This window comes from Parambassis ranga, chromosome 12 (genome assembly GCF_900634625.1).
Source record: "Parambassis ranga chromosome 12, fParRan2.1, whole genome shotgun sequence".
Classification (NCBI taxonomy): Eukaryota; Metazoa; Chordata; class Actinopteri; family Ambassidae; genus Parambassis; species Parambassis ranga.
Genome location: NC_041032.1, coordinates 14,266,339 through 14,294,153, shown reverse-complemented (window position 1 = coordinate 14,294,153; position 27,815 = coordinate 14,266,339). Strand labels below are relative to the sequence as shown.

Below are 27,815 nucleotides of genomic sequence, written 5' to 3'. Positions count from 1 at the left end.
CAGAAAAATTTCTCTCAGAGGACAAAAATGTCCCGAACAGTGCATGAGGGTTAAGGCTGTGACACACCAGCAACGTGATTGAGTAAAATTAGGCTGTTTGTGAAGTATAAAAGGTTCATCCTCTTATTTACACATCAGTCGTGAGGTCTGATGTGTGTTGTTTTAAAACAGGACATTCTGTCCATCTGATAGATCATGTATATAAAAAATAATTGGGCAGAACTCCTAAATCCCCATTTTTTTTATCACTAAGTCTTCAGTTTGATTGCAAGTTGAGTGTAAGCCTCAGTTTTATAACTCTAAAGTGAGCACACAATGTTTTTTTTGTGTGTGTATTACCAATTCTCACTCGGGTATCTCAGGGGAGACGGTGTGTCTTCATAGGCTGTGTGGGCTGTGTGTGTGTGAGACGCTACAGAGGAAGGGGATGTTTGATTCAAGTTATGACGCCCCGAAACCCGACATCATTTAGAAACAGCGATAGCTGGATTTGGTGGGTGTATGACACTCAGCAGGAGAATTCACTCTGACTCATGCACATGTATTCACACACTGAGGCCGTTTGGACGCTAACAGTTATATTTGGGGTGTAGCACCTCCTGCGTCATTCTTGTCCATCAGGTTTGCTGGTTTAAATGTCAGTGAATGTCTTTATAAATAATGGAATGATTAAAGTAAAAATTCACACATTTTCTCCCATTTATGATGCAGAAAATGGTGATTTTTCGGCAGTTATGATGCTAAAAAATGACATGAAGGAACACAGTGTAAATATGTAGGGTGTTGGTTTATATGCATGTGTTGTTAGTCCATTTTCCCTAGAGCGTCTTTTGTGGACGGGGCTTTTCCTTATGTGAAACAAGGGTCTAACAACAGAGGGTGTTGAGTGTGTAGTGTGGCTGAAATCAGTACCAGAGGGAGGCTGCATGTCCTCAGACAAGAGCGTACCTTGTACAAGAGTTCATGTGATCCCCCGGCTGTGTGAGCCGGGCTCTTTTATGTGTGTGTTTACACACACGGTATACTAGGAACACGCCTTGCACAGCATGCCACCTCGCAAATCAAAGGACTGCTGGCACGCAGGGGCGTAGGACTGTAAAAGTAGGAGAGAAGGCAGACAGCTGCAGCCGTTTTGATGAAGACACACTCAGGTTGGAATGTCGGTTCTGCTGTCTTTGATAAGCTGTCCACAGACATTCATGTACTTCTTGGTGTTTTTAGGCATTTATTTTTTTGGTTGTTTTTGTAAATATATCTGACTCCACCACTCTTCTTTCAGTTTCACTCGCTCCGCAGAACTTTCCCACTATCTGTCACAGAAGTTCGGGGTTGCCTAGCAACAGGGTCGTGCTTGTCGCAGCAGGTTGCTACATCGACAGTCGCTAGGCGGGAGCCTGGCAACAAAGACATCAGGTGTTACTTCCCACTGCTTGTCTGCGGACACTTCCATCGACCTCCAACGGCTGCAGTATATATGTGTGTGTGTCTGTGTGTGTGTGTCTGTACAGTATGTGTGTGTTCACTTCTGCTTCGGTGAACAGCAGAGGCTATGCGGACACTACCCATGTCCCTTTCCCTTAACTGTCTCTAATTATGGCATGCAGCCGTGCGTATGCACGTGTGTGTGTGTGCGCGCACGTACGTGTGTGCACGTGTGTGTGTGTGTGTGTGTGTGTGTGTGTGTAGATTTCTGCTTGAGTGATCGGTCACCGAGTGCAGCTCACAGCGGAAGCTTTGCTCATGCCGACTTGTCAGCCACAAAGAAAGACACACTTCTGGGTGGCTGGTCTGGTCAGGCTAGGAAATGACACACACACACACACACACACACATATGGACACACACGCCATTGCTCATAAATTACCACATTTAGCTGAGATGAACCTTGTAAGAGAGATAAAGACAGGGAATGATCTAATGATCCCCCGTCTGCTTATTTTCTCTGCACTGCTGATTTTTCTCCCCCTCTGAATCTGCTCCTTGTTCTGCCTTCATGTTTGTAGAGTTTCCTCCTTTTTTTTTTTTTTTTTTTTAAATTTTCCCCTCTACCTCACCTTCCTTCTCTCCTCCTCTCCCTTTATGAAGATCCGTCTGTTGACATTGGCAGCGTGCGTGCTCTGCTGCTGCTGGCAGCAACAAAGTGAGAGTAGGCTGCTGCAGCACACTTTTCAGCCAGGCCACTGCAAGGGCACACATGCTCCTGAACAACAAAGACGTCATGCTTCCTCACCTAGGAGCAAGCCGTTTTAAGACCTGTGAATGCTTTTCATTAAAGTGTGAAATTCACATTTCTTCTGCAAAAATCTGCTGCTGCTGTTATGCTTTTGCTAAACTAAATAAATAATAGCTTGTGCTAGATTTGGAATATGTCCTCTAATCACAGGTTTTTCACTTAGCGTCCATACTTTATGATTAAATTGTTAAGAGTGGTGATGTGATCACACATTTGTTTATGATTTTTACTGGGTTTACAGCGTGTGCTGCTGACAGGTGTCCGGGTTTTGCTAAAAAATAGATCACCACCATCACAGTGTGCGCTGGTACACATGAGTTGTGGGTGTGTTTCATTCACAGCCACAGAAACCAATAATATTTTTGGTTTTTATGCTGACTCAGCAGGTCCTCCCTCCAAAAAAAGGCCAGTGAAAGAGTTTATTCAGGAAGTGAGCAGGTCATGACATCACTTCCTCCACTGCCTGTCCAGGAAGCAGGAATACAGCTTTTCAGTTTCCGCTCTGGGTGAGATGACGTTTTATCTTTTCCTCGAAAAACCTGGGATTTCTTTGTGTGTGTGAGAAGAGGAGAGAGCATGTACCCAACTTAGGCTGTAAATACGTTTATTTTTGTCGGTATATGTGTTAAATTTGGCTGGTTATTGTGCGTGAGAGACACTAAAGTGGCATTTTGTTGGAAGTTTGCACTAAAGGTGACCTAAACATTGATTGTAATAGCAGCACTAATGTGCGATCTGTGTGTAAAAAAAAAAGACAAACTAAACAATACTTCAAAACTTGCCTAGACTTTGTTAAACTGACGTTATACAGTGGATGTGATGGGAATATTTCATCTGTAAAAATATAATAAGAAATGCATATTACCCAGAGAGCTACATGAGACCCCAGAATCTCTTCACGATAGCCTGAAAAATGTCTGAATCCAAATATAGTTGAGATAAAGTCTGTTTGTTTTTTTTTTGGGGGGGGGGGGGGAGTGGAATACAGTGCACTAGCTACTGCTGCTGAGATGGAAAGGTCAAGAGAGCGAGCTAAAACCACTTCGTAGCCCACAGTTATCGATTTCTCCCACAGCAAAGCACACTGTCGAAAAACATCTGGGGATGCTTCTGTGTGTTTTAACTCCGCTTTGTTTTATACAGTATCTGGCCTCTGCACCCCTCGGACTAAACACAATGCAACACAAAAAGATGCAGACAGGGGGGCACACACACACACACACACACACACACACACACATAAATAAGTAGAAAAATACAGTGTGTGAGCCATCAGACAACTAAAGATTATGAGACACATCCACAAGGAGACACTTGAACGCACGACCCACTGGTGCTGTTTAAGTTTGTGGGAGTGTGTGTGTGTGTGTGTGTGTGTGTGTGTAAGCCGCTATCTTAATGCGAGTGTCCTCCCTCCTCGTCTTTGGTTCGTCATCAAGGCCAATGGAGAAGCAGCCTGCTTTTTGTCTGGCTCAAACAATGGATGATACTGGTGTGAGTCACACTGCGCAAGCATACATCCATTCATCTGTCGCTGCCGGCAGAGAGAGCAGGCGAAGCTCAGCAGAGTCATGATATGGAGCCCTACGGCCTGCATGATCACATTTTCCCCAGCAGTCTGTCTACCTAAGGACTGCAGCTAATGAATGTTTACGTGCTTCGTTAGTCCGAAAAAAAACCTTTGAGATGGTAAATTGTTTTTAGGAGCAAAACTCAAAAAACGTTTTCTTTTGATTGATACTGTATCTCCATTAACTGACTGTTGTCTGGCCTTTAGTGAACAACATAAATGCAGCCATGTGGCCTGCGGTCCTTTCTTGCTCTTGACGGTTTTTAAGTCTCTTAATTTGTCCCTCATTGTGTCATTCTGCTGGAAGACAAATGATCATCTTGCTGTAATGTGATCTAATAACACAGCTAACAGTATCTTAGTATCCAACATTGTTCCTGAAGGCTAATGCGCCTGTCAGACTGCCTGTTTACACTAAATTAACTGTGAAGCTGATTGTCAGCTGGAGCTGCCTCTTGTCTTTCTCAATAGGGCCCCATATAGTCAAAAGATCCATAAACGGTTAACACAGAATATGTGGACAAGCAAGTCGATAGGACACTGTATTCAATTGTATAGTTTAGATGAATAATAAGCTCAGCGTCTTCCCGATTTTAAAAACTGATGTCGGCGTGGCAACAGGTGATGGATGGCGCAACACATGCTGCTATTCGGCCTCATCGCGATGCTGCCTTATTTTACTGTCTATGCATGTGTGGATGCTGCAGCCCTAATCCCTGTATATACAGTATTTCCCTTTGTAGGAACACTGGCTGTTGCATCAGTAGGTCTGTAGCTGTATGCATCTTCCCTATAGTCCCTTTTTGTTTGGTGTTTAAAGGTGTTTAATAGTGTTGTGATTCTAAATGGACCGGAACTGGCATAAATCCAGCTGTTTAGGACAAAAAAACAACAACAACAAATCTTCTCACTGGTACTGATGACAGCTTAGGTGTTTCAATCTTTTGAATATTCAGACATGGAGGATTATGTTGATCGATGTGGACAAGTGCTGAAGGACGTCCTATAGGTTGGAAGGATGGGAGTCCCTCAGTGGGAAGTCAACCCCGGTATTGGGAGCTCCCGTTGGGATGCCCACATTGGTGGAGCCGCAGGCATGTTCCGAGGCGAATCATTGGTCAAGGACGTTCAGCAGCACTCGCACACGATGCTGTAGTGTTGTTAATATTCTGAAGTGTGGTCGGCTTAATGTGTGACGGTGTAAAGGCGAAGGCATGTAAATGAGGAGTTCCAGCGTGCACATGTGTGAATTGTGTTTATAATGACCTACTGTGGTGCAGTGATTAGTCACGCAGTCTGTTTGTTGGGAGCAGAGGAAACTGTGTGTGCACCATTGTGTTTTTGTCTGAATGACTTTATGACACCAGGCTGACTTCCACGTGTCTGTGCTGATAACGGAGCAGACAGAAATCACGCCAGTTTTTTTTTTTTCATGTCATGTCTTTTTTTTTTTTCCTGTTAGTTTATTTTTCAGTTACTTAGAAAAACAAAACAAACAAGAACTCACAGATGACCCACTACTACCAAACTAAAGCTCGTCTGTGCACCGACCGGTGCCTCAGTTTTTTTTTTTTTAATATTCATGAGAATATGCAAATGAAGGTGCGTCTCATTCAATCGTCAAGAGAGTCATGTGACCCGAGCAGAGGGGGGGGGGGGGGGGGGGGTCCCCACCTGCCTCGATCTGCTGTGAGCGAGCCGCTCTTTGCATAATGGACACTGACTGATGGGCCTTTTGTCCTCCGCAAAGGAAAACACGGTAATACCACACTTACACACTTGCCAGCAAGCTAGATATCACTGTTTCAGATGTCCTGAAAACCCACCAAAAGAAAATGTATTATTTATACAAATGAGTAAATATAATATAAATAGAAACCTAAAAAATAAAATGAGGACAAAAATAAACAATAAAACAAATCACATCGTCAGCAGACACACACACACACACACACACACACACACACACACACACACACACACACACACACAGATGATTAGGTTGCACCTCCAAAAAAAAAAAAACACATTTGTGAGCATTTAAAATCACTCATTTCATCCTACTAACCTTCTGGGGTGTGTTTCTACCACACAGGATTTTAATTCTTGATGCAAGACACAGAAAATAATATTAAAAAAAAAACACTTGCCCACAGAGATTCAGTGGGGGAACTAAGTATGTGTGCATATATGCATGTAAGTATCTCCCAAGCAAAAAGAAGTTCCTGACAGAAATGCATGGGGAAGGCCAACGTCTGGCCGCACAACCACAGTCTTTCTATGTGTAACATCTCTGTTGCACTATCCCTCTCTATTTCAGTGTTTTTTTAAATACTTGTAAATATATCGTATGCAGATTACATATAGAGCCCATTTACAAATGGTACATGATTGGCTTGGTACGTCAATATCATAGTACACACGTTAGCTGGAATAAGGGTCACATATGACTAGCTAATATGAGGTCAAACGATCATTATCATCTTCAAATACACAGGTTAATAGTTCTCTCAAAAACAAAGCAAGATCAAATACAGTCGATAATAAACACTTGCAAAAATGTCCACTGCAAAGAATGGCTTGAATGAGAGAAAAAACCGAAAGAAGCCTTTTCGCTTCTATCGCTTTGTGCCATGCTTTTTTTTTGCCGTCACATCACGTCTTTTCCTTCCTTCAGCAACAGAACAGTGTGATTCAGTAAGTCCTCGGCGTGCTCTCTGCTGCCACGAGCCCTGAAGGCCATGAAGCAAAAGAGCTCCTATAAAAATGGATAATTCACAAGGCCACTAGTCCATTAAAACATCCTAAAGATCCCTCGCTACGCTCACCCCACTTCTCTCGCTACTGAGATTTCATATTGATCCACGAGCACTGATTCAAATTCAAACTTTTGCTTCTTTTTTGTTTCATTTTTTTAAAAGCAAATCGCCTTCAAACAGTGCAAAACAAATCAAACCTGTGCAATAAGGCCTACCACTATATCTCATACATACATCTTACCATAAAAACAAAAAATGAAACATCAATGATAATAAAAACAATAAATGATTAAAAAAATATAGTATTAATGAGGCGGTTAACAAAGCATGGACATGCACGGCTTAGCAGAGAAGAAGAGACATTCCCCTGCAAGACAAAAACAGAATTATCAGACAGCAGTGTAATTTTCTAAAGCTGTTGCCCCCCCCCCCCACACCCCTGCAATATTTCTGCTGCTTCTGGCCTGAGCTCCTGGGAGCAGGAAGGCTGGGGTGCCAGTGGGGTGTGTTAGGAGTGTGTCGTCTCACAGGGGCTCAAGCAGCCATCTGCCACCCTACTCTAGCCAGCCTGATCCTTATCCTCAGCCCAGCCTGGCCCAGCAGGCCCGCTGTCTCATCCTCACAAAAAGGCTTCCTGCTGGGGGTGTAGTTGGGGGGAGACAAAGACAGAGAGAGAGGAGCTGTGGGAGCTGGGGAGCTCCACAGCGAGGCCCTTTGACCTGGTCTCTGGCCCCGGCGGGGGCAGACGGCCCCGACAGACATCACCGTGTCTACTTTCTGTCTCCTCCTCTTTTTATCAGCCACACAGACCCTAGGGGCTGACGGAGAGACAGAGGGAAGGGGGAGGAGAGAGAGGGAGAGAGAGAGGGGAGGGCGGTTTGGCATATGAACACAATGGAGAGACTGACACAGACCACCCTGACCCCCACCTACCCACCCCTTCCCTTCTCCATTCATCTTTGGGTACAGATCTCTCTATTCCCCACGGACAGGCTGCTGCCCTCTCCTGCGTGACCCCTCTCTCTTCCCTCCCTTTGTCCCTCTGCAGCCACAGCCAGACGAGCTCCCAGACTATGTGGCCAAGCACGCCCCTACTGGCCATGATTCAGTTTTTTTTTTTTCCAGACGTGTGTAGTGTTTTTCATGATAGTTCAGGGAATTGATTGGGTGACCTGTTTGTGGCAGTGGCTACCTGTCCTGTAGTATAATATGAATTTATCTGTAGTGTTAATGTTTTTTTTTAGATCATGTTGGGTTGTCAGAGGGGTTTGTCTCTTCTACTCCTGGCACCTAGGCAGTGGTGGTGAGCTTTTGGATGGTACGGTTGTAGTACTGGGTAGTAAGAGCCTCCAGCGGGTTCCAGCGGTGTGCATGCAGCTCGATGACCTCCATGAGGAGAGAGCGAGTTAGCTGAGATTCAGCCGGGCAAAGCATCTTGTCTCTGACGGCGGCTAAGAGCTCTGTCATCATCTCGGGGAGCTGCTCCTCCAGGAGACGCCCTGCACTCTGCAACTGGTGTAAGAGGAAAAAAAAGGGGGAAGCAGCGAGAGAAGCAAATAAGTGGGAGGTCAGAGAAAGTGTGTGTCCTTTACTGGGAGCAAGATGCATAGTCTGGCACCTTGTTACATTGGAAACAGTCAGACAGCAGTGGTTCACACACCCTCTAGCTATTGAGGTGTGTGTGTGTGTGTGTCTGCCACAAAGTAATCCTCTGCAAAGGTTGCGGTAGGATGTGAGAACCCCTTTTCTCCATTCCTTCTCTGTCTTTTATTCTGCTGCTTACAGAATAATTCTACCGTATTTTCCGAATTATACACTTTTTTTCCACCCTCTGGCTGGGTATGCGACTTATACTCAGGTGCGGCGACTTATCTATGAAAAAATATACAATTAGTTAGCCTCGTGTCCTGACGTCCCATTACAAATATAATGGCAGCTGTTCTGTCCCTCTCCTGACGGTTCTCTTCCACCTCCAGCTTGTCCACACTTTGCATTCCGAGCGTAGGTGACGCACGTAGTCGATATGTCGCTAATTCCAGACAGCTATAGCGCACGGTAGTCTGACTTTTACTCATTTACAGGATGTTTATAGGAGTTTCTGTGTGGTGAAGCTAATCATTTCTCCACGTGAGTAATACTCGTAATACTCCGGTGTGACTTGTCTATGGTTTTTTTCTTCTTCATTATGCATTTTTTGGCTGGTGCGACTTATACTCTGGTGCGACCTATAGGGGATTTTCTTAGTTGTTTAGGTATTTGTTTATTACAAACATTATTAGGTTCTGGCATTGTGTGTGTAAAGTATAAATGCCTGTCTTTGTGAGGACCAATGTGACTTGATGTGTGTGTGTGTGTGTGTGCGTGTGTGTGTGTGATCCATACCTCCATGGAGCAGCACAGCACAGCATCTTCCTTAACATCTGTCGACTCCAGCAGCTACAAAAGACAAGGACAGACACTAACTGACTATACTTGAAAACAAAAAGAGCCATGTAAGGAAAAAAATCTGAAAGAAACAAAATCCAAAGTCTCTTAGAAGATCTAAAAATATGTGTGTGTTTGGATTTAGACCATATGGAGAGATTTATGTTATTTAGTTCAGAAGAAATGCAGGAAAATAAAAGCCTAATCCTGATTGTAAATAATTTTGACATTAACAATTTAAATCTTGGAAGACAACAGGCCAGGCTTTCCACCTGGCACGCTCAGCAACACCACACGTTAAGACCTGCTTTATGCGCAACACACACACTGTCAACACACACACAGTGTAGCCAAAGACAAACAGCGGAGCTGGTAAACATGCTAGCTGGCTTTTCCCCCCATGCTGGCCCCATGCACAGATGGGCATTACAGCTGACACTTTGAAACAACGCAGGGGAGAGATGGTCACAAAGGGAGGCAGAACCACCGAGAGCCCCCCCCCCCACATTGAATTATGAACAGATTACAGTAAAGAGGAATTGGGTTTAATAGTTTTTTCGATCTACAAGGCTGCTTTATTCTACAAATTCTGTTTACAACTGGCTAATGCTTCCCCAAAGTCCATGATACACAGCCACCTTATTCAGTCCCCAGGCACCTCTATAGAGATTGGAATTAATTTGAGTAGACAAACTCCACACAAGTGAAAAGGAATCAACCACCATCTGATGCTCGATGTGAGCCGGCCTTTTTATTTCCACGCTGTAAGCTTAATGGTATTCCACCTATCATTCAGGGCCAGCAGTTGCACAGACGTCAGCTCCTCAGTATGCTTAGACGGGTGTGGTGACAGTGTGGCTGTTTGATGTGGGAACTCAAGTCGCGTCGTTTCCAGAGTATAGAACTATGTGACAAGCTGGATTAGCTCATAATGAGTTCTCCAGGGAGCCAGAAGTGACGTTTTGCTCAATACGTGTAAAACGGTCTAATCTATACTCATCTATCATCAGCACTCCCATCCATCGACATAGCTTTTTCCTCCTGTCTTTTTTCCAATGCTTTAGCTCTAGACGTTTATGTACAATCCATCACTTCGATTTTTTTTTTTTTTGTATTTTTAAGTAGAAAGGGAAAAATGTTTCAGTGGCTGCTTCACATGGCTCATCTGTTTGAGCTGGAAAGAGTAAGATGTCTGCTCAAGACATGAATCTCCCTGTGCTGGGAAACCTGGAGATTCTGATAGATTTACAAAAGATATTTGATCAAAAAGCAATAACTAGGACAGCCGTGATCCTCCTGTAGCATGACTGAACACGTCAAATGAATGAATCCATTTAAATGTCTTACTGAGGCTTCATCTTCATCACTACAACACAAGTAAAACCTGTCAGCATGTTATCAGGATACTAATGACAGAGCATTCAAAGTTTAAGTTCAACTTTGACCGAGTTTCCAGTGGTTGCATAGCAACAGCAGCTCTCTCTTCAGGACCAGCTCTTTACACAATATTACTATATTTCTATAGCCACTTGTTCTGTACTTTACTAAGGACCTAAACAAATTTAAATTATACTTGACTGTAAGGGCTTACGCTGGTATTCAAAGAGGGATACCAAGGCAGTGTAAGAATAGCTCATGATGTCACTACCACACACACAGTGTGTGTGTGCATGCTTTCTGCAGTGTGCAACTGCAAACCAATATCCTGATGACGGCCTTTATGGGCCACATAAGAGACATTTAAGCTCTTCTCTTTTAAAGTTTAGGTACGTTTGATGATGTTTTGTCTTTTATTTTTGTTTGTTTAAAGGGTACGTGAAACAGGCTAATACAGAATTAGTCAGTATAAATAATAATTTCTCATTTGCCTGAGTAGGTGTATTAAAACTGTTTACGGCACATGCTCTTCAGCTCAGCCACTGTTCTAAATTTACACACTCAACACTAGATTTCTTAACCACAGACGTATCCACAGTAACATGCTGAAACAGTAGCAGGCCCCACACACATGTGATAGAAGGGAGGACTTTTGTTTAAATGTTTAATTTTACGTCTAAAATAACAGCAAGTAAAACGCCTCGATAGATCACGAGGTAAAAAGTGCTGGATTACTGTGGAAAAATAACAAAAAATATTTTGCATTTCTCCATAATATTGATGTACATCAGTGAATTTTTTGAAAAATATCTGAGGGGGTCATCCAGGCTGATGTGCCTGAAGCTGGATGGTTTCATACGGGATGACCCTTAGTCATTTAGTAACTAGGAGATATTGCTTTCAGCTAAAACGAGAGCTAGTACTGCTCATAGTGCCGTGGAATGTAATACAAATAGAATAATTTTGCATTCACAATGATATTAATTTGGGTTACAGCTTGTTGTGTGCTACAAATGTTAATACAAACTGTATATATATATAGACAATATATAGACTATATATAGACAGTGTAAGGCAGTTCTGCCATCAGAAGACTTGACAGGCATGTATGGATGAGATCACTATTGTCATTTCTAACACACCTCAGTTGTTACCTAATCCTGTTCTATAGGCTACAGAAGACAGCCGTTGCAAAAAGCACTGCAGTATGCACGTGTGCAGGCACATAGCTTGTAGCTCGAACCTGTAAACCACATGTAACAACAGGACAGTTACAACGGCAGGCAGATGAAAGTGGATGAAAACGAGACTGCTTTGACATTGTATATAAGGAGTGTTCTGGCCTCAAGTGTGACCAGGCTACTTATGACACTGATGGAATATAGAGGTGCGTATGCACATTTCTAGCTGGTTACTCCACACCCTTGGTCATGCTGTCGAGCCTTTAACAAGCTGAGATAATGCCCTGGGAATACCCTCAGACAGGGTGTGGATGACATTAGCTGTGTGTGATTGTTTTGTTTGTTAACGAGACGCTGGGTGTGTGCCGAGTGCCAGACTGGCAGAGGTGTGGACATGGGTGATAAAACTACTTGGCATGTGCTTCAACACCTGCCGTTCCTCTCGCCTGAACTACTTATGCTACTTATCCCCCACCCTCCACCCCCTGCAGATTCTGTTGTCCTTTCTACCTTCTCTTTTTTCTTTTACCTGTAACACCATGAGTAAAGTTCCTCTGCCCTAACCGTCTACCTGACCACAGTCTCCTGCACTTCCTCTCACCCCCCCAACGCTTCCCCTTTCAATATTCCATTCGCCGTTAACCACTTCTGTATCGTAGTGCGTCTGCTGTGGCTACTATACATAGTTTCCATGGTGACCAAAGGAAAGTGAACCTGGGGTCACGCATGTTTCTGGAACCAATGGTGTCCTGACACCACGAAGCAACATGCTGCTGTGGTGTATCAGGGCTCTAGACTAACTTTTTGCACTGGTTGCACCGGTGCGCCTAACCTTTTTTTCTTGGGTGCACCGGCACAAAAGTTAGGTGCACCGCATCACACAGCAGTTTGTTTTTTAAATGCTGTCCATATATTTTATGGCCTTTAAGGCCTTAACTTGACACCTTTCTTAATGCAGAAGTTTTTTTCATCTTCTCTCATCATCTGCAGCTACATCCACTGTTTACCTGACGGCCTCGCAGGGCTGTAGCCAAAGTTTTAGAAATACTGAGGTCCAAAAAATGATGTCTAGGAAATATGAACGGGCTTAATAATCACATATCATCCTAAACTGACTTTGGACCTTGTTTAATGAACACAGGTAAATACAAATAAATAAATACATGTACCGATAGTACTTATTCAAATTATGGACAAACTAGCCAACAAGTCTGCCTGTCAGAAATCCATGATGAAGATTCAAAGTTACAGCACTCTTCAGTTCCCTGTTTGCGTTCTCTCTGTATTTTCAGGCTGTCACTCCTCACTTATCTATCTGGCAATGGGAATTAAAAATTATTTAAATTATATACACCTTTATTTATTTAATAGTTGTGATTGAGATATATATTTTGTTTTCTTCAACACGTTTCTATTGCAGCTACAGTATCTCTTCTCTCATCTTCCTCACCTCTCTTCCTCAGTTTCTCCTCTCCTCTCTTTCTAAAGCTGAGCTCCAGCTGACAGACTCTTCATTCTGTCTGTTACAGTTTTAGCTGTATGCAGATATCATACTGGCAGACAATGCTCCACTATAGCAGGATAATAACAATACTGTTTAAATGGGCGTTCGTCATGTAACCATGTTCTATAACTCCTTTAAACCAGCTGACTGCTGTCAGTCAGAGTGACTCAGCCTTCATGGATGAACCTCACAGGTCAGATAACACTGTCCTCAGACCTGCTGTTCAGTCTGTTATAATGCCACGAGCACGTCACGCCCCCCTTTTTCGAACATTACCGGCTCGTTATCATCCATCATTCAGGTCAACAGCAAATTAGCAAAACCCGCATAGTAGCAACAACTCTTCCTCCTCCGCACATGTTCACTTAAACTGCGGTTTCTGCAGCGAAACGTCTTTAAACCCTGTCTGTCTGTGTGTGCGCGCTGCGCGCTACAGTCAGAGGGCCGTATGAGTTCTGCACACACGTTTTAAAAAGTCCGGGCCGAAACGGACTTTGTTCTCGTCACCTCGGTAACATGAACAGATCTCTCTGTTCTCGTGGAGTATGGAACAAGCTTTAGCACACAGCATCAGCTCTGCGCAGCATATGTCCGCGTTCTTCTTCTTCTGGATTTTCGGTCTCGGCTGACCGCAGCAGACACGTTTTCAAAGATACACACACGGAGGTCCCGCCCTTCACCGTCTCTGATTGGTTGAGACCACGGTATGGGCCTGTTGTGTGTCTGTTGTTGGAGACTTTTGAGAGTCACAGAGAATGTATCTCCCTCTTACAGCTGGTCGTACCAGTGCGACCTCTGATATTTTTTGGTTGCACCTTTGAGAAATTGGGTCGCATGTGCGCCCAAAATGGTCGCACTCTAGAGCCCTGTGTATGCAGTCTAGACGAGGTCTACGCCAAAAACCGTAAACTCTGGTCGGAAGAATATGTCAAGAACTGAACAGACGGGAACATGTAGGCACAGCTGGATGTTATTATTTTTTTTTTTTTTATACAGGTTAATTGACTGCCTTGTTACTTGTTGAGAAACAACCGTGTAGATACACACCTCTCGAAGGCAGGTGTAGATAGGACAGACCAGCACCCTGAATGGCTCGCCGGAGCTGCTCCTCATGGTACCAAACACCTCGCATAAGAAGGTGATGAATCCTAACCACCTTTCTACATCTGACTGCTGGAGCTCCTCACGGCGAGCGAAATCCCTCTGTGGAAGAAAAGAAAAAGATTTAAGCAGATGCATAGTTTAGACTGGAAAACACTACTTTATACCCAGCTTTGTCAAGTAGGCAGTAGGTAGGTGGATGTTTAAGTGTTTCATAAATTCATATGCAGTGGTGTTAAAAGTATAATTCCTGGCAGAACCATTAATCACCTCAGGTACTTAAAGCTAAAAAGCAATTGAAAAACACATTAAACAAATTCACAAATTCTTTTATCTGCCTGAAGTAGAGGATAGTGTGTTAATTTAGTTTGAAAACGAAGGGTACTGAACTGCGTCAGTGCTGTAAAAGCGTTGGGGTTAATATGGGTTAATGCTTAATGTGCACTCGTAAAAGATGTTACTCAGCAGGTTAAACTGAAACTTTATTAACAGTCAGAGCAACTCACTCTGCTTCTCATAGTGTTCCCAGAGCGAGCTGCCCGTTAGGACTAAAGAGCTCTGGAGACACCAGCCGCTTTTATTCTCACAGACTCTTGCGCACAGACATGTATATGTAGCCTTGAATGAACAGAAAAACTCACAGTCACCACGCTGCTGCTCTAAGCAGGCTGCCGCCATACTGAACAACAGGCCAACACAGAAACCAAGAGACTACAAAGGTGTTAGCGACATTACCGAAAAAGGACAATCTCCTCTGAGAAGCATCAATAAAAAGTGAGCCTGGCAATTAAAAAAAATTAAAGCAAAGAAACAACACACCCTGATGTTTCTCTTTTTAATGAGCGGAGCAGTCACACACTAATTGCCCCCATATTGAGATCCAGGGGTCTGGAAGCAACATCATTAATGAAGGCCTTCACGAGCCAGCTTATGACATTTAAAACGTTTTAAAGCAAAAAAAGCCAAAATGTCAAAGACAAGGAGGGGGTCCGTGCTGATATTGAAGTGGAAATTAAAGAAGAGAAGAGACCACACAGCTCTGATAGGGAGTGGGAAAGTAAAGGGGGGTAAAAGGATCAAGGCAGGGTACACTGCTGCTAGGTCTGGGATAAAAAAAAAACTTAACATCTGAAGAATGAGGTGTTTTAATGGAAAAATACAACAAAACACAAGGGGGAGAGGAAAACAGTTTAGTCTAAAAAGAGCATCAACAGAAGGAGAACGCAGGTGGGTCACCATTTAGACCCTAAATGATGATGAAGTGTGCGTGTTGTTTGCCTTCTAGACTGTCTGGCTCTGATGAGGTTGTCTGGCTCTCAGGATGGAGCAAAGGGTGAAAGGGAGGGCCGTAGTTGGGAGGGAAAGTGATATGGGAACTATGCAGGGAGAAGTAGCAAGGCACCAGCCCGCATTGTTGGGGGAGGCGATAAAACTCAGAACACAGGAATAGAGAGCTCATGAGGTAAAAGGAGGAGTGGGGGCAGTGAAATATGCAATGGCTGAGAGGATGTTTTTTATCGAGGGTGCAGGACTGGAACTGTGCAGTTAACTGAGGGGATGGAGAGTGAACAGGGAACAGGTCTCTCTATACTGGGTGTTAGGCTTAGCTACTTTGCCCACTGACATTTACAACATCTCACACACAGTTGGCTTCCACCTGAGGGTTCACATAAAACTAAGCTTGAATGAAACTGCTGAAATTACAGAGAAGAGTTTGGTAAAACATACATTATAAAAATAAAATACTGCCTTGCTATAGAACAACTGCTGTTCAAGTGTGGCAGGCTACAAAAAAACATACAGAATACGCTATGAGTTTTGGTGTCAGTATATTTGTCGTCTGGGTGCTGCATCTCTTGCTTCCAGTGATCTCACCTGTAGCATGTTCAGCAGCAGTGATCTGAACTTGGTTCCTTCCACCATGAACATCGCCATCTTGTCGCAGAGCTTTGCAGCAGTTGCAGCAAAGCTCCTGTCTGACACGGCCTTGGAGTAGATGGTGCCGACCACCTGAGCCAACGTTTCCTCGGACCGTGCAGAGAATTGCGCCTCCTCCATGAAGGATGCCAGCTGCTGCTCCACTCCACTGCTGTTGCTCCTCATGCTGTTCAGGAGCTCCACCAGCCGGTCCATGCTCTGTGGGCTGGAGCCCGACTGCTCCACGCGTGCCTCTTCCTGCACCGAGAGATAGGACAGGGCAATATTATATTAATATAGGTTTTATGACATGTAACCAGTAAGCTGGAGTTTAGTGACCCCCCCCCGGTGGTAACGAGTTAGCTGTAGAAAGAGGAAGCTGTAGGGCAGCCACGTAGTTGGCCGTCTCATCAGTTCAGTGCACAGCGGAAAACATCACAAACCGTTAAGCTAATGTTGCTTTAGTTCCTTCACCTCCTTAGTAAGAATATGTACTTCCCTCTCTTGCCAGTCTGGGTGTTATTTAGCCTAAATGCTAAATAAACAAGTAGATGACGTGTCTGCGTGTCTGTATATAAATGGGAGAGCGTGTGTTAAAGAACATGATGGAAGTAAGACCAAATGGTGGTGGTGGTGTGTGCACCTCAGTCCTGGTTTCCATAATACTGACTGACAGGCAGTAAGCAGCTTTTCGGTACCTTGTCCTTTAGTCTCCTCCTCAGCCTTTCCTTCGATGACTGCAGCAGGCTGATTTTGGGCTGCTCCGACTGGCCCCTGCTTGCCTTTCCACTTCGTGGTGGGTGAGAAGTTTCCTTATAAACGGTCAGATCAGGGAAAGCGTTTGTATTGGGTGTTGAGTCATATTTGGGTGATTGATCGGGATTCTGGCTGCTGCAGTCTGGAGATGGTCTGATTTGCTCATCAGCCAGTTTTACATTCTCTGCCTCTTTGTCTTTGGTTGTTCTAGGGGGCACTCCTTTATCACCTGTAGTATTTGCCTGTCCATGCCCCTGACCTTTCTGATTGTGGTGCCAACGCCGATTCTGGCTGTATCCGTGGTGTGGCGCACCTCCTTGTCGCTGCCCATGTCCCCCTTGGTACTGGCGAGGTGGCCGAACAGCACTATGATTTCTGTTATCTCCCAGTTCTGTTAAGGTCTGCTGCTGTTGGTTTGGAGACTGTTGTTGAGTGTGATCCCGCTGCTGCTGCTGCGGTGACTGTTGCTGCTGGTTCTTCCCTCCTCCACCTCCTCCTCCTCCTCCTCCTCCCTGAGGCCGCTGCTGTTTCCTGGAATGAGAGCAGGTTTCAGTTAGCTTCAATGTGATGGAGCAGTGGCTGGCTGGAGGCTCCAGTTCCTGTGCCTCACGCTGCACCTTACTCATCCTCCTCACAGAGATTGGACTATACTCTGACAACTGACAGGCATATACAAACACTAACCTATCATCTACTGAACTATGTACTACAACGTCAAAAGCCCGATGCCTGCTTACATATGGATGCACAGTGTGTCTGTGTTTTCCTGTCCTGCATCGCTGTGTCCCTTTGCTGCACAGGCTCTGGGCTTGACAAGCCTCTGACATATGGTCCAGGGGATTAGTCACCCTGGCACTGTGGAGGCGACCTATTATCTGCCTCAGCCTGTAAACTAGCACAAACACAAGCTAACGCACCTTTGCACACAGAACTGTTTTGATGCTGCGTACAGATACCTAACATTTTGTCGCGTTTAACAAATGTTTCAACAAGAAACAACAGAACATATTATAATGCCATCCTGTGTTGATAACTTGTAATAAACCACAGCTAATAAGAAAATTCGGCGACAAAACTCCCTTTTGGTCGGTTGTGTGTTTCATATGAAGGAACACATAAAGACCGCCGTAAACAAAACACAAGCCACAGAAGACATGCATGAATTAAATGACATTAAATCAGCATAACATACTCTTATTTATGGACAGCACATGTTTAATAATGCGTCCGCCTAGCCTGTGTTGAGTATTATAGACCAAAAAATAGAAAATGTACAAAACAATTCAGACAAAAGCAAAAATCTGTTTTCATTTTTCATTTTACTTACAGTTGTTTTGATCTTTTTTTATTTTTTGTTTGCGCCAAATGTTTTTTAAAATGTCTAACAATAACTCCAATATATAATATATATAAGAAATGGAAAGTGGAGAAATATGAGCGTGTGTGTTTACAGGTAGAGGACATGAAAGTGTCCCAATGTATTTATAGTCTTTTTTGTGTGTGTGGTTTATGTCTCACCCTGCCCCTCGGCTACACTCTCTTGGGGAGTTTGAGAGACAGTTCATCTTCTGCCTCTCCTTTACCAAACAGCCTGCCTCCATCAATTTATAAATATTCTGTCTCTGGGTTATCCTGACAGTGCGGCCTAATTTAGGCCGTTTCTGTATACTGAATGGTGAAAGGACATCCTAATAAGCATCCTCAAGTTTCACATCCAACAGTTACTAAATAGCTTGTTTGAGTAGTAATAGAACTACTATTGCAGTTACCATGGTGACGGGACTGAACTGACCACAGGTGACACCATATCAACCAAGATACTAAACTAAGGATTAGACGTTGACAGAAATAGTGAAATCTTATTTAAAATGACTTTAAGAAAGTAAAATTTCTTAATCTTTTGCAAAGCCATAGACCACACACACACACACACACACACACACACACACACACACACACAGATCTGACGATTCATTGGATTTTGACACAGTCTGTTAGTTTAGGTTCTAATAAGCTGAAGTCCTGATCCTCTGGTGATGTGGGGAGGTGAAAGTGAGACGGTAATAAAATGTTAATCATATTTAATGACTGTGCGGCTCTGCTGCAGTTCGAGTGTTGCACAGATTGACCATCCATCCGTCACATTAGTGCCAGGGAGATGTTTGCATTAAGGATAAATGATGGGGCCACTGATGAAATTTCATCTCACAATATCTTGTTACATAGAAACAGACCTGACTCTGGTGTGATAGCATGTAATAAAATGAAAAATGACTTTTTTTTTTGATAGGGATTAATCAGGTTAAAATTAATGCTTGACGTTTCCGGGCGGTTCCGGACCCACCTTTAAACCTTGTCATTTCTATTCCACCTGCTTCAATCTTTGATTTAACAAAAGACCTTTGGATGTTTTGTAAAGTAGAAAATAATCAGATGCAGTTTATTTACTGTTTTGCCAAATGTTTGAACCTGTGTTCAGCTCCCATTTTGCTTATTTTTGGCACTGACCTGGCGGAGACTTGCCGCGTTCCCCCTGGCACAGTAGGCAGAAGTATGGTTAACTGGTCACAGGTGAACTGATCAAACGCTCTACAAGCAGGACAGAAGGGCATGCCACAGTGCAGGAGGTGATAGGACGGATGGAGAAAATGAAGGATAGATGAAGAGTGGAGGGACAGTTTGTAGGAAGTAGTAGGGGAATTTAATAGATTTATAGATGTAAGAAAACAAAGTAGAAAAAAAGCATAAAGGAGCATAAAGGGGAACAAAAAAAAACTACAGGTTGATAACTATGTCATTACAAAAAACACACAGAACTACAGGAAACATGGAAGAAAGCTATGGAAACTAACAAAGGTGGAATTAACTGGCAGATGAGATCGTGGGAGGAAACACAGCATACTGATGATCAATCGTGTCTGTGTATGTTGATGGAGAACTCCTGGAAGCATTGGTTGACCCAGACTAGAGAATCGATTGGCCCAGGGGGAGGGAAGCCTGCAGGCCAGACGATCAATAGCATGGCCAACAATTCATACAGGGACACAACACACCGACTTAATGGACTGTGAGGAGAGAAGTTTTGAGCGCCTGACTGAACATTTGCATTGCTAAGTCTTAAGATTCCTAAAACATACTGTGTGTGTGTGTGTGTGTGTGTGTGTGTGTGTGTGTGTGTGTGTACAAGCAAGAGTTGTATTGATTACACTGGTAACCCTGAGTTAAGATGGCTAAAGATTATAAAAGCAGGTAGGTGTAGATACGAAGAACCAGAGTAAGATGGATAACCAATGTAGACAATTATAAGTTCATACGACAGTGGGTGGATCACTATGTACAGTATTGATTAACCATCACTAATGAATAAGAAGTCACTGGGATGGTGGCTTACAGAGTACATGGTATGAGTAAATGAGAAGAATTCTATAAATAGCTAGTCTTGTATAAGCAATGCCACTCTTGATACTGTTCAGGATAATTGCTGCTGTAACACAAATCATTTACGTGACAGGTCAAATAAGTGGTTCATGTGACGGTGAGTAATTCATTGTATATCCATGTCTATTTATTTATGATTGTGTGACTGCAAGTAGAGAAGTCTGTGTAATTGCACTGGTATCTACTAGCACTGAGATTTATAAAACGGAACTGGGCGTACGTGCTTCTTTATAAATCTCACTAAAAGAGTTTGCATATCTATTGCTGTCTTAGTGTTTAAGACACGTTCTCAGTGGTGCATCTACTCATAATTTTATGCATCTGTCCCCTGTTGTTTACTCTTTGGTGTGTAAGCGCAGACACACACACGCACATCATTTTGACCATCAAACAGATGTGGTGGGAATAGGTAGGCAGGGATAGTGTTTGGTGTTGCAGGGACAATAAAAACAATGTTGTGGACAAAATAAAGACCACATGTGTAAAAAAAAAAGCTGCTGAATAATTAACAGATCTTTAGAACAAGTAAATGTAGAAGGAGCTTAAATGTTGCTTCGTTGCCCCTTTTCTGTTTTGCAGCAGAAAGTGGTAAGCAGCACATTCCAGTAAATCACAACTAATTTCAGCCCTGCTTGACGTGCCTACTAAAGTAGAAACACATGCACTGCCTCCCCTTTCTTTTCCTTCCTGCTGCGGCCAGCCTACACTTTTCCTCTACTCAATCGCACAGTCCCACTCTGTTTCTTTTTCTCCTGCTTTGTTCAGTTCAGCCCTCGTGCTTCAAACATATAGTCAAATGATCAATATTCATTTCCATATTTCATCATCTGCTTCCAGCAAGTTTTCTGTTTTTCACCCACCTGTGGTCATACACACACACACACACATTAGAATACTGGATAACACAAGTTGAACACCATCTGTGTGGTTTGTTCATTATTGCCTTTGGGCTTCTGGTTGTGTTCTGTTATAGAACATGAACTCAAAGCCAGTACCAACATAAAAGGCGAGCTAGACAGAAAATGCAGATAAGCAAACATGCTAAACTTGACAACGTTGGTGGACCTTTATTCTGAAAAAGGCAGTTCTTCATTAAACTCTTTGTTCATATAAAGGCTGTGTACTCTGCTTACTATCCTGAGACTGACTAGAGGTCAACAATCTTACATCCCCTGTAGACACGCATCCGATATTTAGAAATGTAAAACAGAGACAACTACAAATTTAAGATGCAACTGCGATTTAAGTATTGTTTTTCTTGGTTTGCAAAATGGCGGGGGTGAGTGTAAAAAAAAAAAAAAAAAAAAAAGTCACTGACTCTGAAATCACCCTGTTTGGTTGTCTCTGGCTGTCTCGCACTTTCTAATTTCAAGTGTTGTACACCAGACACAGACACACAAATACGCTACATGTCAAACTCGTCCTCATATACAAGTTGTAAAGTTCTGAGAAAGCGTGCCTGGAAGCAGAGTGCATGAGAAAACAGGATGGAGTCTTGTTAATATTTCCACTTGACAAAACAAACAAACTGCTGTTGGTCTGTATTGGTATGTTCTGTTCTTTGCTTTTTGCCAGGCCTGTGCTGTGCCCACTGCACGTAAACACAACACAGCTCTGGACAGAAGTAATTATTATTCTCTGTGTTTTTAAAAAAAAAAAAAAAAACAGGGATGAAAGTGCTTTTGTCCATTTGGTTGGAATACGATTTCCTCTTTTTAAAACGTTAAATTGAACCAAAATATTTTCTCTTTGCCTGTCTCTTAGCAACTGAAGAACATTTTTCCAGTGACATCAGGGCAGGGAGCGAGAGAGATTTCTCTTTTAAGGACCTGGTTCCAATGAAGTCAGACTTGGGTGAAATTAGATTTCAGAGTGTGCACAATAAAAAAAAAAAATGGAATGAGTTTGGACCATTGGGACAGGACAGCAGGTTAAGTGTTGCAAAGCATGACGAGTTAACTCGTAGTCAGAAAAAAAAAGAAGATGTGTGTGATTACAGCAAGTAAGTGACTAAGTAACTGGCATGAACGTTGTGGAGGGACCTATTCAACTTCTCCTCATGGATTCTTTTTTCTTTTTCCTGTCTGCAGTGAAGTGTGGAGCCTGCATTCCTGTCTTGACATTACTTTGGAAGGGGAAAGATGTTAAAGCCGAGCACTGAAAACATTCCCTCTCACTGAGGTAGGTCTGTGTGTGTGTGTGTGTCTGTGTGTGTGCAGGCTCGAGATGCGTCATTACCGTCGGTCATTCCTCCTGCGTCGGAAGAGCTTTTTGGTGTGTGCGATCTCCGCTTCATTAGGAAGGGGTGGGAAGACCTGTTAGAGACAAATCATAAAGAAAGAGACGGCTTCTGTCAAGACCACCAAATACACAGTCGTACACCGAGACAGGCTATGTGCATTATCGTATGTATACTCTCAAACTAGAACTGCCCTTCTATAGCCTAAATGATGTCAAATATGTAGTTTCTCTCCGAAGGGTGACTGAATTATTACCATGACAGTTCTCATCGTAGGAGTTCAGTCATTCTTTGATTGCGAAGATTAATTAATTTACAAATATCTCAGCACTGTAGTTGTTTTTTTTTCCTTTTACCTGACTACATCTCATATTTTGCAGTAAGGCAGTCGGGGTTATCTGGTGAGGTTGTGTAGAATGTGCAGTTTGTTGCTTACGTATACAGTTCACTTTCTGTGAAAAAAAAAATGAGCCCATCTGTCAATTATTAAACATCATGCCTGTCAATCAAACGGCACACTTCTTCTCTGCTGCTGAAAATCACTGTGTGCTGTTACCATGGTTACAGGTGGCTTAGCACCAGCGCTGTATACAGTAAATAAGGATGAGTGCATAAATGTGTGGACAGCTGTACACACAATGCAATGTCCCAAGACACAATACGTGAGATGACAACCTGCTTCATTAATAGCCAAAGTCAGTTAGTGTCACTATCAGTAGGGCTGATTGTGGCGTGCATGTGTTCTGTGCACATGTCTCTTGTGTTGCGCACAGAGCCGACCACAGTCTGGAAGGAGGACTACAGCATTATTCTGTTTGGGTAATTCCACTCTACAGTACTAGGACCTGTTTGTCAGCATTATTTCCACTGTTCTGAGATGGGAGTCTGTTTTCATTTTGGTCTCTGTTGGCATCCATGATTGTGGTAAAAATTTTATGAGAGTTGGAGAGAAGTTTGTGAGCTCCCATATACTGCTATAATGGCTCAAAGATGTCTTTTCACAAATCCTAAAGAGGACAACATACACCATGTGGCTGCAGAGCGTCATCAGTTGTAGAATTTTCTCTCCAGAAACACAATTCTGATTGATTCTGATTCTGATTGATACTTGATTGTCTTTCTGTGTCTGCTCATGAGATGTTAGAGAAATGTGTGTGAAACCAATGTATTAATATTATTTTTATCTGTCAGACTCAGCCAGACTTTACCTTTTTAGCAATGGAATGGTCTGAGAGAGAAGAAAAAGTAGGCGGAGAGAGAAAAAGAGAGACACATAGGAACTGTTGCATGTTTACTACTACTGTAGTTTTCCTCTAGGATATCATTAGCTGTAATTCTGCCTTCAAATGGTAACCAGATGACGGCAAGCACAGCACACACAGCAAACGATGCAACCCACATTTCATAAAACCCTTTAACTTGCCCTTGTCTCATTATTATTTGATGTATATAAAAAAAACTGTTTAGAACAAATCTGCCAGAAACGGGGAGAGTGAGGGAATGTGAGATGTAGAAAAGGAGAGCTGTGTGTGTGTGTGTCTGTGTGAATATGCTATCTGCAGGTAGCAGCCAGTGCTAGGTAGATCAAAGAGAGGCATGTGCTGTCCTGGTCCCCAGCCAGAGGACCTCTCACCTCAAGGCAAGCAGTCCAAGCCCTGTGGACGTGACAGGGATGATGAGGGGGAGCTGGCTGTGTGAGTGGGATAAAGACACAGAGCTGGTAGAAACAAAGAGATTTTGACTGAATCTGCTTCCATCTGTGTGGGTGAATGATGTGTAGATCCCATGTTTTAGTCTTAGTTACTATCCGCACTGCCTGATATCAGTGGCCAGGGGAGAGGATGTTGAAACTGGTGTGTGAGGAAGTAGAAGTGCAGTAAGGCTAAAAACTAACCATAGCCAGACAGTTGGCCTGTTCACCCTGCTCACCAGTGGTTGCTTACAAAATGCTTCAGCCATCGTCTTGTTTATCGACTACCTGTCCGTCAACATGACCGACAAGGTTGGAATCATAGACTCTATGGGCTATTTCATCCTCTCCCTCTGTCATTTCTTCACATTCTGTTGATAATTTTACCTTTTGAATTATCCATCTGACAAATTGCACCTTTAAGAGGCGTTCAGGCTGAAGATAGAGCCCTTTAGAAACCAAAGAGGTGTCTAAGTTTTCACTGATGAGGTGTGATCTTGCACAAAGACATCAAGTTTTTAGTTATTAATTCAAAAGCATCCTTCAGACGGCACAGGCTGCATGGTGCTTGGTGAGGATATAAAGCTAGACAGCAATCATAGCAACAGTAACTTTACCTTCCATCTGTAAAATCACAAGTTATACATTAGAATAACAACGTCACGTTACAAAGTGTTCTGGTTATATGTTTTTGATTGGCCATTGACAGGCTAGCTGGGGCCTTGAAGAGCAGATAAAAGTTGTAGGAGTGCCGAAGAAAATGGATGGGTATACGGTGGATCCTTTCATATGAAAAGAAGACAGTTTTGACAATGTAATTCTTGTGAGGTTTCAAGGAAAAGACGGAATCAAACGAGGCAAATGATGGGAACTGTCAACACAGACGGAGAAGCTTTGCATGTGTAGGGCCAATGATTATTAGGATTTGAGTTTCAGGACAGTTGAATCATTCAGATTTGTATGTCTTGATGTATGATTTGTATGATAGCTGCAAAGCAGAGCTGTGCTTGTTAAGTTTCTTATGAAGCATCATTAGTTTTTAATCAATGCTAACTGGATGGAATGTGGGCATTTTACAGCAAATCATACATGCCAACACAACTTGCTTGCATGAGCCCTAAAGGTCGTGGACTTTATTCAGATACTATTGTAGATCCATTAGTAACAATGACGCTGCTTTATTGTGGAAGGGGGTGTAAGTATCAAGGAAGGAAAGTAAGGAAATGAGGAAAAACTAACAGGGATGGAAATGTGAAGAATAGAAACAGAGAATAACCATTACAGGACTTTCTCTTGCAATAGCATAGAAAGTGAAGTGCATGCTTTCCTGTCTCTTCTAGTGAGTAACAATTCTGGTATGGTGCTCATTCAGCCAGTCCATTGTTTCTCTCTGCTTATTTATGTTGCAAGGGCCCTCGGCCAAAGGCAATAAATTTAAAACTGCCCCAGGGGTGGCATTACAGGACAGGTTGCCGAGAGAGAGAGAGAGAGAGAGAGAGGCAGAGAGCGAGAGAGAGAGAGATGGGGAGCAAGAATGACAATAAGAGACTGTAAATACAAGACTGTGAGCACGTAAAATATTGAGGGAGCGGAAACGCATACGCTGAAATAAACTGGGAGATTCTGTCCACACACTGAGCTTGAACAAGTCGTGCTCCTTCCTGTGTGTCTATAAGAAAATTAGATTTTGCTGGGAACAGAGATGAACTATTTCTGTTACATGCGGCTGTAACATCAATTATAAAAGGTCTTAAATAACAAATTCAATTTGTCATTTGTCTTCAGTGAGAAAACAGAGCTTTTATACACCTTAAAATGCACCGATGGGTATGCATTTTATTTTTAAGGTGGAACAGAACTTAGATTCTATGATGTGATATTCTCTGGAGCTTGAGCAGTATCGAAAGTATAACAGAATCTTAATCGGTTACAATGATTCTACACAGATCAGTTACATAATGTGATCACTGATCATATTCAATGGACACATCATCTGCTGTGAGAATTAAGTAGCAGAAAGGCCTACTTATTATCCGGGATTTTCTAGTCTAGCTCTTGTGTCAGAAATCAAGTTAAAGTTTCCGAATATTTTCGATTGTTTTCCTGTAAAATCCCTTGAGTGCAGGATTTTTACTTGATGTTTTATGATCCCCTGTTTCAGGCCTTTCATGTTGTGCAGCTGATGCCTGCCAAGAGTACAGAAAGAAGAGATTTAGAGCTGCCAGAGTCACATATGATGGGTGATCTGTGATAAGAGCAAAAGATGTGAGGTCCTGACATCTATGTATCATTTAATAAGTGATCTGAGGGTAGGGCCATGGACGGATAGACAGGTACATCAAAGAACCTGGTGGTCTAGCTACAGGAGGAGATGAAGCCACGCTGGGATCAAAGTGTCAGGGGGAAAAACTGTAGTACCCTATAGAAATGTAACTGCTGCTGCTGCAGGTTTCATGTGTACACAGCTCTGTGTCGCGCTGTACTGGCAGCCACCTCATCTTTCTTAGTCCATTAGGCCAGATGCTTTTGTGTGGAGGTCTAGTTCGATGTGTGAAAACACAGGAAATTTTGGCTGCTTCTTACTGTGAATTTTCACTTCCGTGAGTTTATGGTTACAGAATGACTCAAACTAGAGATTACCATGCTTCTAGGAATTTTGTGCACGTAGACCTCAACTCTTTGAATGACTATGCAGAAAGAAATGTGGTATACTATTCTAGGCTATTATAGGCTGCCACTCAGATCTGACATAAGAGATGGTCACACCTTCCCAAGGTGCACTCATGCATGTACTCTGGTCTCCAGTGTTCCTCTCCCATGCCGGAGCTCAGAGCAGAACACTGAAGTGGTGATTAAGCTAGTGTGTGTGCAGTTAATAGAGCACAGGAACCAATCAGCAGTAGAACCAGGGACAATAGCAGGAAGTGACCACAGGGAGGGGTCTGCCGGTCGCCATGACCCCCTGGATATTGTTCTGCTGCCTACTAACGTTTGAAGGATGGACGGGAGGAGTGAAGGACAACACGAGGAGAGGAGGGACAGAGCATAATGATGATGGTCAGAAGAGAAAAGGAAACAGCAAATAGGAAGCTGCAAAGGGAGAGGAGGTAAAAGATGGCAGAACAGACATGAAGGAGACAGTTTAGGTAAAAATAGGAGCAGTAAATGTGTGTTTGGATGTCTACTAGGAGAATAATGCAGGTTGTGACACATTGACAGCTGACAGACAGACCACCAAAAATCTCATCCTGGCATCCCCATGTGCCTTCACAAGCAGAGTCCTGCTCTGCGGCACGTACACTTCCAGACGGAGGGGCCAACCAGTCTGTAATATCTCAGCTCCGGACTCCTGCTTTGTTCCCCTGTTGGACGGCTTTGTTCACAGAGCAGAGACCGGATGTCTCCTCAGTGACTAACTGCTTTCTCCCTCTCCCCTTGGTCTCACCCTACCCTCTGCTCCTTCTCCAGCCCTCCATTCATGCCTCAGTGCTGAACTCTGTTATTGGCAGTAATGAGAAGCTGAATATGGACACGTAACAATAAATTTACAATGTACAGTATAACCTGTAAGCTCGCATAAAGATATAGTATTTTTCCCCCAAAAAACATTAATACTGGCTGTCATG

At 43.2% G+C, this 27,815-nt stretch overlaps 1 protein-coding gene across 2 annotated transcripts in view; it reads right to left on the bottom strand.

Moving 5' to 3' along the window:
- Positions 1-6,720: 6,720 nt before the first annotated feature.
- Positions 6,721-27,815, bottom strand: part of ctif (CBP80/20-dependent translation initiation factor) — a 36,989-nt gene continuing 15,894 nt past the window's right edge. The window contains exons 8-14 of one of the 2 annotated variants that reach the window (XM_028418281.1): positions 22,499-22,575; positions 19,331-19,411; positions 16,765-17,353; positions 16,025-16,324; positions 14,096-14,251; positions 8,945-8,998; positions 6,721-8,074 (exon numbers count right to left, since the gene is read on the bottom strand). In XM_028418281.1, the coding sequence (XP_028274082.1) occupies positions 7,853-8,074; positions 8,945-8,998; positions 14,096-14,251; positions 16,025-16,324; positions 16,765-17,353; positions 19,331-19,411; positions 22,499-22,575 (1,479 nt within the window). In that variant the 3' untranslated portion in view covers positions 6,721-7,852. The remainder of the gene's footprint in view (positions 8,075-8,944; positions 8,999-14,095; positions 14,252-16,024; positions 16,325-16,764; positions 17,354-19,330; positions 19,412-22,498; positions 22,576-27,815) is intronic. The other variant, XM_028418282.1, reaches the window with a different exon arrangement.